The following is a 14,816-nucleotide window of genomic DNA, read 5'->3' as shown; positions in this document are numbered from 1 at the left end:
AGTTTCTCCTCCCTTGGTGTTCACACCTCAACTGCTAGCAGAGCACCTCACCCTCCCTGATTGAACTAACCTCGTTATCTCCACACTGATATATACCTGCCTCTAGAGATTTCCATTACTTGCATCTGAAGAAGTGAGGTTCTTACCCACGAAAGCTTATGCTCCCAATACTTCTGTTAGTCTCAAAGGTGCCACAGGACCCTCTGTTGCTTTTTACAATATATTATAGTAGTAACATCTCAGTTTTGCTTTTCTAAGGTTTTAATATAGGGACAAATTCACTCCATTTTTACTCAGTCCTTCTCAGACAGAACTCCCACTGACATCAGTGGGGGTTATATTTGCATCTGGACTGAGCAAAATAAAGTAGGAACTCCAGCATGTATATATTTATTCATCCTTTATAAAATGCGAGGATATAGCAGCAACAATGTCAATTATTGCAGCATATTTAATCAAAAATGTTTTTCAAAAAGATCTGGGGTATAAAACATGCTGTAGAATACACTTGATTCTGCACCCCCAACCCCCTTTTGTCATTCAATTCAGTGCTTTTTCAATGTTTGTTGTGGTGCATTGAGAAAACAACTCAGCACCCATCCTGAAAGGTAAGAGACCTTTACATATTATTTTCCTTTTAACAGACTGATTTCTGTTATCCTCATAAACAACTTCATTCCCTATCTGTTGGCTTAGAAAGTGGAGGTGACATAAATACACTATAAGAAGTTGCAGTTCGTTCTACATCTGCAACTCCCAAAACATGTCAGTAAAGCAAAGCACACAATGTGCATTGTGGCAATTGGCTGTATGGTAGCATTTGAACAGCACAAAAGAGAGCAGCACCCAATGAACAGTAATGATACCAATTCAGTTCTTACCATAACCACAGAGGGATGAGCCGAGTGTGTTGGGAGGAGTTCTGAGTCCAGCTCCTCCATTCCTTCTGACAGCCCTTCCACTTCTGTCACTGTCAACAACATAGTGGCATGTTTGGCTTTCATTGTTAGCATCTTGCACTTGGAATTCAAAGAGGCTATTTGCTCCTGGTATCCTTTAATCTTCTGCGCCAGCTCCTAAGGAAACATTTTTTATTCAGTGGATCAGATGCAGGATATAAAGGCCACAAAACTAACTAATAGCAATTCAGCTTCCGTTAAGTAGGCAGGCTACCTCTCCAAGGCCAGCCAATAAAAATCACAGCTCTGTGTCTCAAGCCCAGATAGCAACAGCACAAGCTGAAAGGCAGGATGTTGATTGTGGTAGAGAACAAGTCAGGCAGCATCTCACTGCACAGCTAAACCACAAAGGAGCAAGCTATGCAGTGACACCGGAAAAGCTCTGTGAGAGCCACATCTCTGTATGACACTGACAAAAGGGAAGAATATGTCACACTCACATAAAAATTCCTAATCTGCAGCAAATTCTATACCCTTTATCTTAAAGCGGAGGAAAGGGGAAGCTCTCTCTCTTTTTCTCCTGTTACTAAAACAAGATGAAAATCTCCAGATGGTGCATACCATGGAAATGAGGTCATGTGATGACTGGAACTGCAAAAAAAAATGCAACACTCAGCTCTCACCAGTCTGAACACAATGAGTAGCAGAAACAGATACACATAGTGGTTTAGTAAGGTAAACACATGCTGGATCACTCCTATTTATAACACATACGTGTTTGCATGGAGGTTGGAGTGGATATATTTGATCTTCTATGTGTAACTTCACACATATTTTTGCTTATGTCTTCACAGTCAAAATCCAAATTTGACAGTTATGTCCCTACATGAATGTGAGTTCGGGAATTTGACTGAAGACAGGATTGACCAAAAGCCATTGTTTTCTCATTGCTGTGCAGTAGTCTGTGTGAAATCGATCCAATTCCCAACACAGCTAAAACACAGTCACACCTATGATGTCAGTGACTGCAAAAGGACACACAATCAAATAGGCCTATTGACTGAATGATCCTTTCACACATAGGATTGCTCCGCCCAACAGGGGCATGTCTAGTGTTGTCAGTCCACCAATTTTCAGAGCACTAAATTCATATAAAACAATACTAAAAAAGATCAGTGGGGGAAGCCACTTCTTCTAGAGATACTGTTTCTGTCTCCATGGAGACAGGAGCTGCTCTAGTCTTAGGAAACTAGACAGCTGCCTAGGGTGGCAGATTCTGACTTGTAAAAGCAGGGATGGCCAGGCCAAACCTGAATGGCGCTGTGACCCCGCGTGCCAGGTCAGAATGTCACTCACTCAAATTTGACCCGTCCAGCCCACCATCATGGAGGAGCAGCTGGGCCCAACCTGAGTGAGTGATGCTGACATCTCCCCCCGACCAAACCTAACCACCAAACCCATCAGAAGACTCACTGCACCGCCCCACAAAAGACTGGCGTCTCCCTCTCCCACCCTCTAGCTGAGAACTTCTGTTCTAGCAGGTAGGAGAGAGGTGGCACTCTGAAGGTTTGCCCAGGGCACAGAGTGTCTTGAGACGTCTCTGCCTGGAAACTCAGTAACACAGCAGCATATTGATTTACCAAGTGCTAACTAAATGTGCAGAGTTATTGCTGCTACACCAGCAACCACTATGTTTATTCTTTCAAATAGATATCTGTATTTTACTTTAACATCTGTTTAGATGTTTTTCTAATGCTGGCTCCCAAATCAAAAAGACAGGAGAAATGTCTATTTATAAATAAGGCTACGATTTAGTCATGGGTATTTTTAGTACAACTCACAGACAGGTCACGGGCAATAAACAAAAATTCACGGGCCCGTGACCTGTCTGTGAGTTGTACTAAAAATATCCATGACTAAATCTTAGGTGCTCTGGGGCACTGCAGGTGCTGGGGAGCAGGGGGCTCTGGAGGCCCACCGCTGCTGCTCTGGGGGGCAGGGGGCAGCCTGGGGACCCACTGCTGGTCTGGACCGCTGTTCCAGGGCACCGCTGCTACTCTGGAGGCCCCTGGAGCCAGCTGCCTGGGCTCACCCAAGCAGTGGCAGGTGCGACTGGCCATGGGGCCGCCCCAGCTGCTCAGGCGGCCTGGGGGAATCAGCTGCACTGGCCGCTGCAGAAGTCACAGAGGTCCCAGAAAGCCACGGAATCCATGACTTCCGTGAAAGACTCACAGCCTTATTTATAAAGCATGAGTGCCAGTACCTTTAATATTTCAATATTTTAATACTATTAAATGCAGTGGAAATCTATTCCCTTTACTTCTGGGGCTGCCCAGGAGATCCTTCTCTTCAGCACTACCTGCTCTGTGTATATGAACAACAATTAAAACAGCTGCTGCAAAGCCTAACAGGTAAAATATTCAGGAATTAACATATATTGAAAAAATGAAGTGGATAAGTTATGGCAGCCCCAGGGCAGTTTGGCTTTCGACTCTGCAGGTTATGTAAACTTTTATGAAACTACTTACTCAACATCTCAATTTCCAGATAGGTGAGATACAGAGTTATAAACCGACACATCTTATTACTTAGGGTGAGCACCTTTCTGACCTGAACTAGCCTTTGACTGGTGCTCTGCTCCCTATACTCTTTGCACTTTCAGATGTCAGCAACCAAAGGGATTCTCCAGCTTCATCAGGAAGCTACGCAGAGCTTCAGGTGTGAAGCAAGTGGTTTTGGAATAAACAACTTTCTAAATCAAATCAATGACTAATGGCCCCCAAACAGTTATTTGCTCCATTTGCCATGATACTAAATTGTGAGCCAATCCCCACTCCAACTCAGGAGCTGAGCAGAAAGTCTATCACAATTCTACCCACTGGGCTTTAGTTATTTAACTCCATTACTATTATTAGGAATCAGTAACATCTGCACAGTTAATAACCAGCACAATGAGTATGTAACATACCCTTCTCCATCAAAATATATACAGTATTATAAAGTAGAACCTCAGAGTTACGAACTGACTGGTCAACCACACACCTCATTTGGAACTTGCAGAACAAAATTAGGCAGCAGCAGAGACAAAAGACCCCCACACCTCCCAGTACAGTACTGTGGTAAACGTAAACTATTACAAAAATAAGGGGAAAGTTAAAAAAATGTTTTGACAAGCTAAGGAAACTGTTTCAGTGCTTGTTTCATTTAAATTAAGATGGTTAAAAGCAGTATATTTTTTCTGCTTGGTAAAGTTTCAAAGCTGTATTAAGTCAATGTTCAGTTGTAAACTTTTGAACGAACAACCATAATGCTTTGTGTGTGTCTGCATGTCTCTCTCTCTTGAGAGAGAGAGAGAGAGAGAGAGAGAGACACACACACAAAAAAAATATATTATACAGACAGATACATTATATAGACCAGTGGTCCCCAACCTTTTTCATCTGGTGGGCGCCAGACGACGAGCCATGGAGGACCATGGCGGCAGATGACGTTGCCGCTTGTCGGCGGATGCTCAATAGGTGTCGTCGTCGAAATGCCGCCGACAAGCAGTGTCATCCAGAGGCATTGCTGCCGGAAATCGGCGGCATTTCGGCGGCGACGCCTCTGGATGCTGCTGCTTCTCGGTGGCATTTTGGCGGATGCTCATTCGCTGCCCAGTACGTGGGTGCACTTAGATGCCCCGGCAGGCGCCATGGCGCCTGCGGGCACCGCGTTGGGGACCCCGATATAGACTAAACAGGCCTAAAACTGAGATTCAGAAGAGAAACGTATGGGTGTAAAGAAAAATAGGTGGGCAGGTTGTGAGTACACACAGAAGTATCAGATTTCTTTGCACTCGTCATTTTGTGGGAGCTCAGTTTTTCAATCAATATGCCACAATGTAAATCCAAGTTATTTTTATGGATGTGATTCAACAAACTACATGTTGTGCCTGGTCTTCATGTCATAGGTACCCAAATTCGACTTTTTGGTAGGACAACTGCTTGCATCATAACATCATCATGTTTACACTAGAAATATCCTCCAACAAAGTTGTGTCACCACATTGCAATGCAACATAACACTGTGACAGAACATGATCAGGCTATATTGTAATCTCACGATTGCATGGGCATCTAATGATTGCAGAAGACACCTAATATCTTGCAAGCTACTGTATTGCCCATCAAAATCACAATGCTCCCAGAAACATCAGAATAGGTGGCCATTCTATAACATGGAAGCCCAGAGAAAAAGACTTCTGTAAACAGATTTATTGGGTAGAATGATACTCTGTGTTACTTATGTGCAAGGCTACTGCAAAACCAGGGGGCAATGACTTTCTTCTTCCCGTCTTATCTTTGTATTTTAAACATAGCTACTGTGTGTCCTGTTAACCTTCACACACGGACTACAATTATATGTCCGGGTAAACTGTAATTTTTCTTTTCATTTATGCATGCAATCTGCATCTTGTACACCTGATTAAAAATAAAAGGTGTAATCATACAATGACTAAGTCTTGTTTATTGTATCATGTCCTCTGATGCAAAACTTAAGCAAACAAAAACTTAAATGCAGAAATGTGTGTCATCTGTGTCTCTTTAAATGCATTCCTTTGAGATGTTTCAGACATACTCCAGAATGAAGCTCCATTTTAATTCTACTTCCCACCACGTGAAATTCATGCACCCCACCTCGACTGCCACCCAAACTCTGAATAAATAGGATTTGGGCAGGGGATAGACTGCACCTCCCCAAACTTGGAGCAACTTGCAGGTCTGCACCACAGCCGTTTTACAGCTACAGGTTCAAATAAAAGGACTGGAACAGCATCTATTGCTTCTCTATGCTCCTCTGAAGGGATTCCCAGCTACTCTACTCATACATGTGTTGGTCCAGTGAACCCCGTGCCTGCCCCACTCTTAATGCCTCCCTCTGCACCGATGTTTTCAGATCTGTCTATGGAGACATTATTAGGAATACCCTTCATGAAAACAGCAGACAGCCTTTGTATCAAATAGCTTCTTTTTCATTGTACTAAATAATTGTCTGTCACAATTGTCATAGAAGCTAACTAAGCAGTATAGGAGGAGTACTTCAGGGATAAACACAGACTGTGAAAGACAAATTTAACCCTTTCTTCTAAAACTAAAGCATAATGCCATCTAGTGCCAAAAACTAGGCAAGAGAGCCACTACCAATTTGGCAATCTAATGCATGGCATACTACAATGTGAAGACCTGGGATTCCAAAATCAGTGTGGTGGCATGGAGCCTCCACACAGATTGTCCCTGTCCTCATATGATCTCCTGAAATCTACAGGGTTTGAGGTCTGGACCTGAAGCTCATTTCTCAGAGACAAAACTTTGCTCCCCCTGATAGAGTAACTTGAAAAGGACCCTTTAAGGTGATCTTTGCCGAGTTTTCTTCCTCTAGTACTGCCTTCTGTGGGCTTTACCTCATGAGGGGTGATCCTGTCCCTTGCTTTTACTCTGTCTGTTCTCAGGCATAGCTCTCAGTAAATGAGGTCTTCAGGACTGGGCCTAAGATCACTAAGTGACAATAATCTTCAGCACTGTGTTACCGCATGATGCAAAGAGTTCCTATTGAAATATTTTGGAATTCCACACATCAATCAATGCACCCTGTGTCTTTCAACCCTTGGTAATTACTTAATGCTTTAGTATGTTACCATGCTCTCAAGCCTTTGGGAGACCTACTCAGTAAAGAAAAAAATAAAAGATGCTTGGAACTGTGCTGTTAACAGGAATTTGCTATTTGTGAGTATGTAAAATATAAATCCTCCCTGCTAAGCTAGCCTTTGTGGACCTCAAAAAAACTGCTCTGTGACCTCAAGAGAACTTAAGCTGACCAAGAGAACTCTCAAACTAACTAACTCAGAGCCTGGACAGTTGCATCTATACTGCATTACCTCATGGCGTGAAATCTGGGCCTGCAGCTCCTGGATGTTACTGGTTGCAACAGGTTTGTCTTGGATCTCACGGTGGGCACCCTCTATCATTTGCTGTAAATGCTTCATCTCTTGTTCGTATTGCTCATACTGTACCACTGCTTCCTAGAGAGAGAAGATACAGTAGATGTACACAAAAATAAAACATTGATGGCATTCATTCGATTACACTATCCCCTCCCTAAGCATGTCTCTAAGGGCTTGTCTACATTACCCGCAGGATCAACGGGCAGTGATCGATCCAGCGGGGGTCGATTTATCGTGTCTAGTCTAGACGCGATAAATCAACCGCCAAGCGCTCTCCCATCGACTCTGGTACTCCACCAGGAGTGAGAGGCGCAGGCAGAGTCGACGGGGGCACGTCAGCTGTTGACTCACTGCAGTGAAGACACCGTGGTGAGTAGATCTAAGTATGTCGACTTCAGCTATGTTATTCACACAGCTGAAGTTGCGTAACTTAGATCGACCCTTCCCACACCCGGTGTAGACCAAACCTAAGTGCTGTAAACAGCCAGCTACCTGGAAAACAAGATATGAACAGATAGCATAACTTACAGCTGAGTAGTACAAAGTCTTCTGCTTACACACTTCAAAACTGGTTATACTCAGAAATGTGACAAGGAAAATGACATTGGGAAGCTCCAAATTCCTTTTTTTTTTTTTTTTTAAATACTTTCGTATCAGATTCTCTTATTTTAAAACTCATGCGTTTTTTAAATACATACACCACTGTAAATGCACTCATTTGGGACCTGAAGATAAACTTGCTTCCTTCCTATCTGCATTACACTTTAGCTGATAGGTTTGCTCAGAATACACAAGACAGAAGATACCGGTATTCTGAAGATAGTACTGCAAAGCCAATATAGCTAACACTAGTAAAAGTTTGATTTTGGCTGCAAAGTAAGTAGAGAATACTACTTATATAGGGAGTCAATATGTCAAGTGAGAACGGGCCACATAATCACACTTTATCAATTCCTTAGTTAACAGGAGAGTTGGTAGTCTAGGGGTTAAATCAGAACTGCTGGCTTTATTCCCAGCTCTGCCATTATCTTACTGTGTGATTTGGAGTGTTACTTAACCTCTGTGTGTCCCAGTTCAACCACCAATAAATAGGTTGTGATACTATTTACCTTCCTCCCAAGGCTGCTGTAAGAATTAAAGGATTGTAATGCCCACAAAAACCTTTGGCACCATATAAAATGATGTTTATTATGGATACAGCAACCTTTGGTTAGCTACATTTATAATCAAAGCTAATTTAATTTGAAAACAAACTTCACTCAATAAGACTTACTGAAGAGCCATGTCTATACACATTTGGAAAGTAATGGTGCATGACTAGAAAAAAATATCACCAAATACATTGTAGAGCTCACTACATAAGAAATTTTTTCTGGTGAGATATATTTCTGTAGACAGAAGAATTAATAGATTTTTTTCTTGGCATGTAATTAATATGGAGGGTTGCTGAATAATACAGTTACAATGTTACCATGCAAATAACTGCAGAGAACTTAGAACTGGAAAAATATTAGAATTCACTTTGCCCATCTCCTTTCCAATGATGAATTACTCTGGAAAAAACAATTGACTATACTGTACAAACTGTTTTTAAATTATTCAAAAGATGTCATCTTCCACCTTTGTATTAGCATGAAAAAATAATAGGCTGAGACTTTCAAAGCTGACTAGTGGATTTAGCTGCATGACTCATTAATTTAACTGGGAAGTGTGAGAATAAATCCTCTAGTTGGCTTTGAAAAAATCTCAGCCATATAAGCCGCAATGCCAAAGTGTAATGATGGGATGAAGGTCAGCACTGGCAACAGCTGAAGTAAAGCAGGAGTACTCTCACTGAGAAGATAGTTCATTGGGGGAACATTATGAGTTGCAAGGAAGCAAATAATTTAAAAGTCTTTAGGCATCTGAGCAATTAAGATGCGTTTTGAACTGCCAATGCCCCAACACAAGTAAAAAAAAAAAAAATGATAAAGAAGCCTTTTTAAAAGGGCAAATGTCAACCACTGGGGCTCAAGACTTGCCACTGGCTGCTTCACCAACCATGCCCACCAACAACGCAGTGTTGCCCACTCTTCACAATTTTATCACAAATCTTGTGGTATTTGTTGTTTTCTTAAAGCTCCAAGTCCTGGGGTTGTATGAGAATCTCAGCTTTCATTTTCACAAAAAAAAAAAAAGTTTCTGGCTCTCTTGTTTGTGGAGAAAAGCTTAGAAACAGGATCTGAGTGCATGTTAAAGGCTCTAAAACCAGAAAACAAATAAAAAGAACCCTGAATTAATAATTGGGGGAAAACCATAAACTCATGATTTTCACGATAATCTCATGATGCTTAGGTATTTGAATGCTTAGGATTGGCAAAACTGCATGGCCCCAACATCATCATCAGTAAGAGACTGCTACAGGTCACCTCAAGTTCTTATCCACCATACAGTAAAGAAACCATTAACTACATTTGAAATGCAAATTTCATTTTTCAATCAAAATGGATGGGTCAGACAGTCAAATTATGCCATGGTGACAAATGAAAAACCAAGGAGATTAACAAGCAAATACAATTTAGATTTTTGAAAATTAAAACAATAACTTGATAGGTTGTGCAATAACCCTTCACAGGCACATGTAAAAAAATATTACTCCCCTTTTCATTTCAACGGTTACAGGGTAAAAGGCTAATAGGGTATTGAAGTTTTATTTCCTTACTTTTTTGGGAATTAATGCAGACTGAGAAAATGGTCTAATAATGTGCTTAAAATTCCAATAAATATGGAGCTCAAAATCTTTCAAATATAAGTGGAAGTCATGTTATTCTTCCAGGCAAACATTGGGCTTAAAAGGAAAAAAAAATGAATATGTGAATGATTCTGTGCCAATATAAACCTTTCTAGTGGTAGCACAATCTCTAACCCCCTACCCTCACCCACAGCTCAGTTTGCACTTGCCTGCATTATATTGCATTGCTGGATAGCCATGTGCTGCAGACGGCTGGCTTCCTCCTGAAGTCTGAGAGCAGTGTGACATATCTGAAGGCTGGTGACCACCTCTTCAGGCATCCTTAAGGCACTCTGGCAGACCTGCATGGCATGAACCTTTGGCTTCAGTGACTCCATTTCAGACAGCAGATGCTAGAAATAAAATTGGTGCCATAGTAAGTCATTCTCCCATGAATTCCAAAGACTATTCACACAGACAGTTATTAACAAGAGTGAGTTCAACCAGCAAAATAAAAGATGAATTAGATTACCCACAGTTAAATGAAGCATAATCAGGGCATGCTCAGAGTGGAGTTGCTTGTTGATTTTGTGGTAAATATTATTTTATATTCTTAATTAAAGAAAATGTATTCCACCTATTGAAGAGGAACAAAAATGATTTAAATTAAATCACTTTATGAGCCCCCTTTGAAACAAACCAATGTTTATCCCTGTTTATGAGTTTATGTCTAGACTGAAAGTAATTCTTTAAACTATTCTAGAAAATACATACAAAAATGCTTAAAAACCAAACGCAGTTTCTGAGCAACAGCATTTGTTTAATCTTGTTTATATGCACATTTTAAACGTAAAACCAAACTGAGAGCCCTTCTGAGATACAGTTGCCCATTGTTTCTGCTCATAATCCTCCTTTCAAAATTTGGACCATGGCTAAAAATGATGATGTTTAAAATTAAATAAGCAACTAAATGGAACAAAATGCAGCTACATAAAGATCCTTCCCCTTGAATAAGCACCATCTGGCCTCCTTTGTTTATCTGGCCTCTCTCCAAGCATCTATTCTTCCCACAATGCATGTGCCTAACTTCAATTCATATGCATGAGATCTGCATATGCACAATTACAGGGGGATAGATTAGGTCTACATTCTTTTTATTGTCATTGAGGAGTTTACTGAATTCTCAATATAAAAAAAAAATGCATGAATGAAGGCATGTATAAACATATGCAGTCTGAAATTGTAAATTCAACAGGCTGAAGCCTCAGTACCAAAATTTTGACGGTATGAGGTACAGACACACGTCCCTTTTCCCCTCTATTGTGCCCCCAGGGTTACGGCAATGGAACTGTGGTGATGGGCTAGGGGAAGACCCTGAGATCTGGGACACCTAATGTATTGTGGGTTATTTTTCCTTTTATGAAGGAGGGTGAATGAACTAAAGGTCAGTGGTGCATACCTATTTCTTCTCTCTGGCCGGCTTTGAAGGGGAAAGCGCCACTTCTCTCGGGCCGCTGGCTGCGCGGCTGCCCCTGATCCTCCTGAGTCCTCCGGCCCATACTCGCAGGGCCGCATTCCAAAAGGGGCTTTAGAGCTGCAGGCCAGGGCCCCAGGTCCCCCTTAGCCCAGGGCCCTGCAGCCCCTAAACCCCTGCGTTCTGGGTGGCCATGCCTGCCCGTGGGGGAGGGGGCAGCTTCCCTCCATCCCTCCCTGAAAGTCTGGGGAAAGTGCTGGGAGGGAGGGAGGAGGAGGAGGCGGAGAAGAGGAACTTGTGCAATGCTGTCTTGTAAAGTCAGTCAAACGACGTTATAAGGGAGCACTGCACAACTTTAAACAAGTATGTTCCCTAATAAAGTAGTGACGTAACTTCGAAACAACGTTAAGCGGGAGGACGTTAAGTGAGGAGTTACTGTAGTGCCTTACTCCATAGGCAGCCCCACTGATTAGAGCTGCTCACTTCGCTTCTATGTTATCTTTGTAGCTTAACCCTTTTACCTGTCTGTGAGATAGCTGTTCTTTTAGACTCAAACGCCCAAGCTCTGGAGAGGTCAGGGTAGCTTGGGCTTGTTCCAAAGCAGCCTGTAGAGTTTTCACTTCAGCTTCAAATTTCTTCATATCCTGCAAAAAATAAAATTCAGGGACAAACAAGAAAGAAATGAACGCCACAGATGTCTCTGGCATTATAGTATCCACTATGTAATCCACACACAACACCAGTTTTTTTCCAATATAAACTACAATTTTAAGTTATTGAGAGTGTGAAAAATCTTTACTCTTATTACACCCTGGGATGGATTGGAAAAGGAGCTCTCCAAGACACAGATAGATATCACTGACAGTATCTTCTCAAGCAAATTCAATCTGGACTTGATTAAAGTGATGCCATTCACTTCCATGATACTTCAGAAATCAGACCAGTGTCTGATTTCTACCATAAACAATAAAATCAGCCTTGACTTTATGAGCATTTGTGTTTTGACATGTTTTGTGCCTCAGATTTTACTTAAAAGTTCTGTATCACCTTACTGTGCTTTATTACAGAACATCTGCTACACTGCAATATATGATCGCTGAGCTCAGATTATGTGATGGGTCAAGGACCGCATTTCAGCTTTAGCTAGAAAAAGCAGAGCTATCTACCATACCTTTAACTGAATTTATATAACCTTCCCATATTTATCAATTTGTATCTTTTCTGTACAGCATCAGAAGAAATGCCATAATTGCAAAGGAAAACCCTCTCCAGCACCAAGAAAGCTGCATTATGATAGAGCAGTTTCTTGTTTGACTATTGGCTTAAAAAAAAAAAAAAAAAAAAATCTTTGAGCCATTTTCTGGCCGTAAAAGTGATAGTTTTAAAAAAAATTTCTAGTGGGTGCACTGAAAAACATTTCTGCCCTTTTGCACGTGCCCTTGCCGAACTGTGCAAATCCCTCATGCACATGCACTAGGTAGGGTTAACACACACATTGAGGAGTTTGCATATTAAAGCATGATACATGTGAAAGTGCACACTCTTTCGGGTACACCCATTTGGAAATGGGGACCTTACACTACAGTTTCGCCACAATCCAACTCCTAGTCAAATCAGCAGAAAGCCTCCCATGGACTTCAGTAGGAGCTGGATGAGACCTTGTAGAAGGAAGAGTTAGGAAATGGCACAACATCAGTTCCATTTCTTTTTCTATGATAAACTCCTTATAAACCACAGATGACCTGTTCTATGCTGCTCCTACAAACATGACGACATGAACAGTTACTTCAGTTATGAAGGGCACTTCAAGTACCTTGGCTGCATCCTGGAGATTTTGGAGTCGCAGTTTGATAATTTGCTGGAGCTCTTCCGTCTGCCGCCCCAATTCTGACACTTGCTGAGTCATCCCTTCAGTATAGTAAACACTTGAAAGATATTCTATCTTCTCATTCATGGACTCGAGATTACCATGAATCTCTCCAGACTCCTCAAGCATGGTCTGAATGGAAGAACCATATCACCAGAGTTAAGTGTCACCGTTTAGGCCCTGATTCAGCAAAACATGTAGGCATGTATTCGACTTTAAGCACACCTTTATTTAGCACAGCACTTAAAAACCTACTTATTCTTAAGCATGTGATTAAGTTCCATGGACTTCAATTAGACTTAAGCAAATCTTCACGTTGAGCATGAACTTCAGTGCTTTAGTTTATTATGGCCATACAGCTCTAGCATAAAATTTATCATTTCAGAAGCTGTATCTCTCCATACACCAGTTTAAGAATTTCTCCATATAATTAGAATGTTGCTAGATAAAAATAGAATACACATTAAGTATGGCCCTGATTCAGCCTGAACATCTGCTGGGCCTACGTAGCAACAAAAAGATCTCAGGTGGAGCAAACAGTGAGGTGGCAGAGCCAGTGGGTGTTAGCTCTGCCTAAAAAGTAGATGGCCTGCCCAAGAAGTAGGCAAACTCAGGGTGTCCTGGGGTGTGTGCTGAATCAGCACAACTCCTTAGTAGCCTATAACAGCAGGGTGGGAAACTGTCACGGATGGCAGAAACAGCAGCTTCCTCAGGGTGAACTCCCTTGGAGCACAGCAACTTCACTGATACAGGGAACTGTAACTTATACCTTCCTGCTCTAGTGAGAATGATACACCTGGGGCCAGATTCATCAATACATTATTTTCTTTTGGTCTTGGTCAGATGACAGCACCTGATGTTGGGTCGGGTTCATTTTCTATTGACAGATTGGGATGGTCTGATTCTCAGAATCATGCAACACTCCACTATTCCCATGTATGCACAATCCACACACACACACACACACACACACACACACACACACACACACACACACACACACACAGTTCAGGGGACATCAAAACTTGTGGATAAGCAGAGATGTGGAATATTCAGGGAGCAACTAGGAAAGTGGCTACATTTCCCGAAGGATGGGTTCAGATAAGAGGTACCTGTGATTCAGCAGGGCTTGGTAAACGGGTTTGCTGTATCATCATAACTGTTACATTTTTTAAAAATTGCACTAAAGCATGTTTACAAAATATGCAGTGGAATGCACATTTGCCTGCAGAGTCATTTAATTACACATATTTACTGTAGTTCGTCAATCTGTCAAGAATTTTGGAACACTTAATATGAACGTTGCCATATGAGACCAAAGTCTCTTATTTTAGTTTATGCTAGAAAAATACATCAGTGCATGTGTTACCAAATATATAGAAAACGTTGCTCAGCATAACTAGAATTTATAATCTGCTGTTTTATGTGCTGTAACATCTATCAACAGGAATCAGAGTGATCTGTTTCATAGGTGAGCTGCCTGCCGTGAGCCAATCTCTATGTACTTCACACTATCCACTTACAGCATCATACCCAGACAAATGCTGTTAGTAAGCAAATATAAAAGCGAAGATGAGGCCAGAATCATATGGGGACCTACTGCATTGAACAATAAATATATTGTTTTTCCAATATCTGTTAACCCTGAAAAAAAATCATCTCTTGTGGCCACTGCAGTCACAAAAGCCTAGCATTTTTTATTTGTTTTATTGAAATGGGGTGATCCTAATTGAGCCTCAGTGCCACCTGGTAGAGAGCCCACCATACTGTAACTCATCTCAGGACGGACACACTCACTACCCCCAACACAATGCTATCATAGTACATAGATAAAAAGGTGTCATGTAACCTTTCCTATGTAAACTAATGATTCACTGGTCCCAAAA

General features: G+C 41.5%; 1 protein-coding gene across 2 annotated transcripts in view; it reads right to left on the bottom strand.

The window, feature by feature from the left end:
* The window catches only part of SYNE1 (spectrin repeat containing nuclear envelope protein 1), a 475,430-nt gene that overhangs the window by 162,018 nt on the left and 298,596 nt on the right, over positions 1 to 14,816 (bottom strand). For both annotated transcript variants that reach the window (XM_034765383.1, XM_034765382.1), the window contains exons 87-91: positions 12,877 to 13,062; positions 11,585 to 11,707; positions 9,820 to 10,002; positions 6,814 to 6,957; positions 882 to 1,076 (exon numbers count right to left, since the gene is read on the bottom strand). In XM_034765383.1, the coding sequence (XP_034621274.1) occupies positions 882 to 1,076; positions 6,814 to 6,957; positions 9,820 to 10,002; positions 11,585 to 11,707; positions 12,877 to 13,062 (831 nt within the window). The remainder of the gene's footprint in view (positions 1 to 881; positions 1,077 to 6,813; positions 6,958 to 9,819; positions 10,003 to 11,584; positions 11,708 to 12,876; positions 13,063 to 14,816) is intronic.

This window comes from Trachemys scripta, chromosome 3 (assembly GCF_013100865.1).
Source record: "Trachemys scripta elegans isolate TJP31775 chromosome 3, CAS_Tse_1.0, whole genome shotgun sequence".
Taxonomy (NCBI): domain Eukaryota; kingdom Metazoa; phylum Chordata; order Testudines; family Emydidae; genus Trachemys; species Trachemys scripta.
Note: the sequence above shows the minus strand (reverse complement) of the source record. Positions and strands in the feature narration are given on the sequence as shown.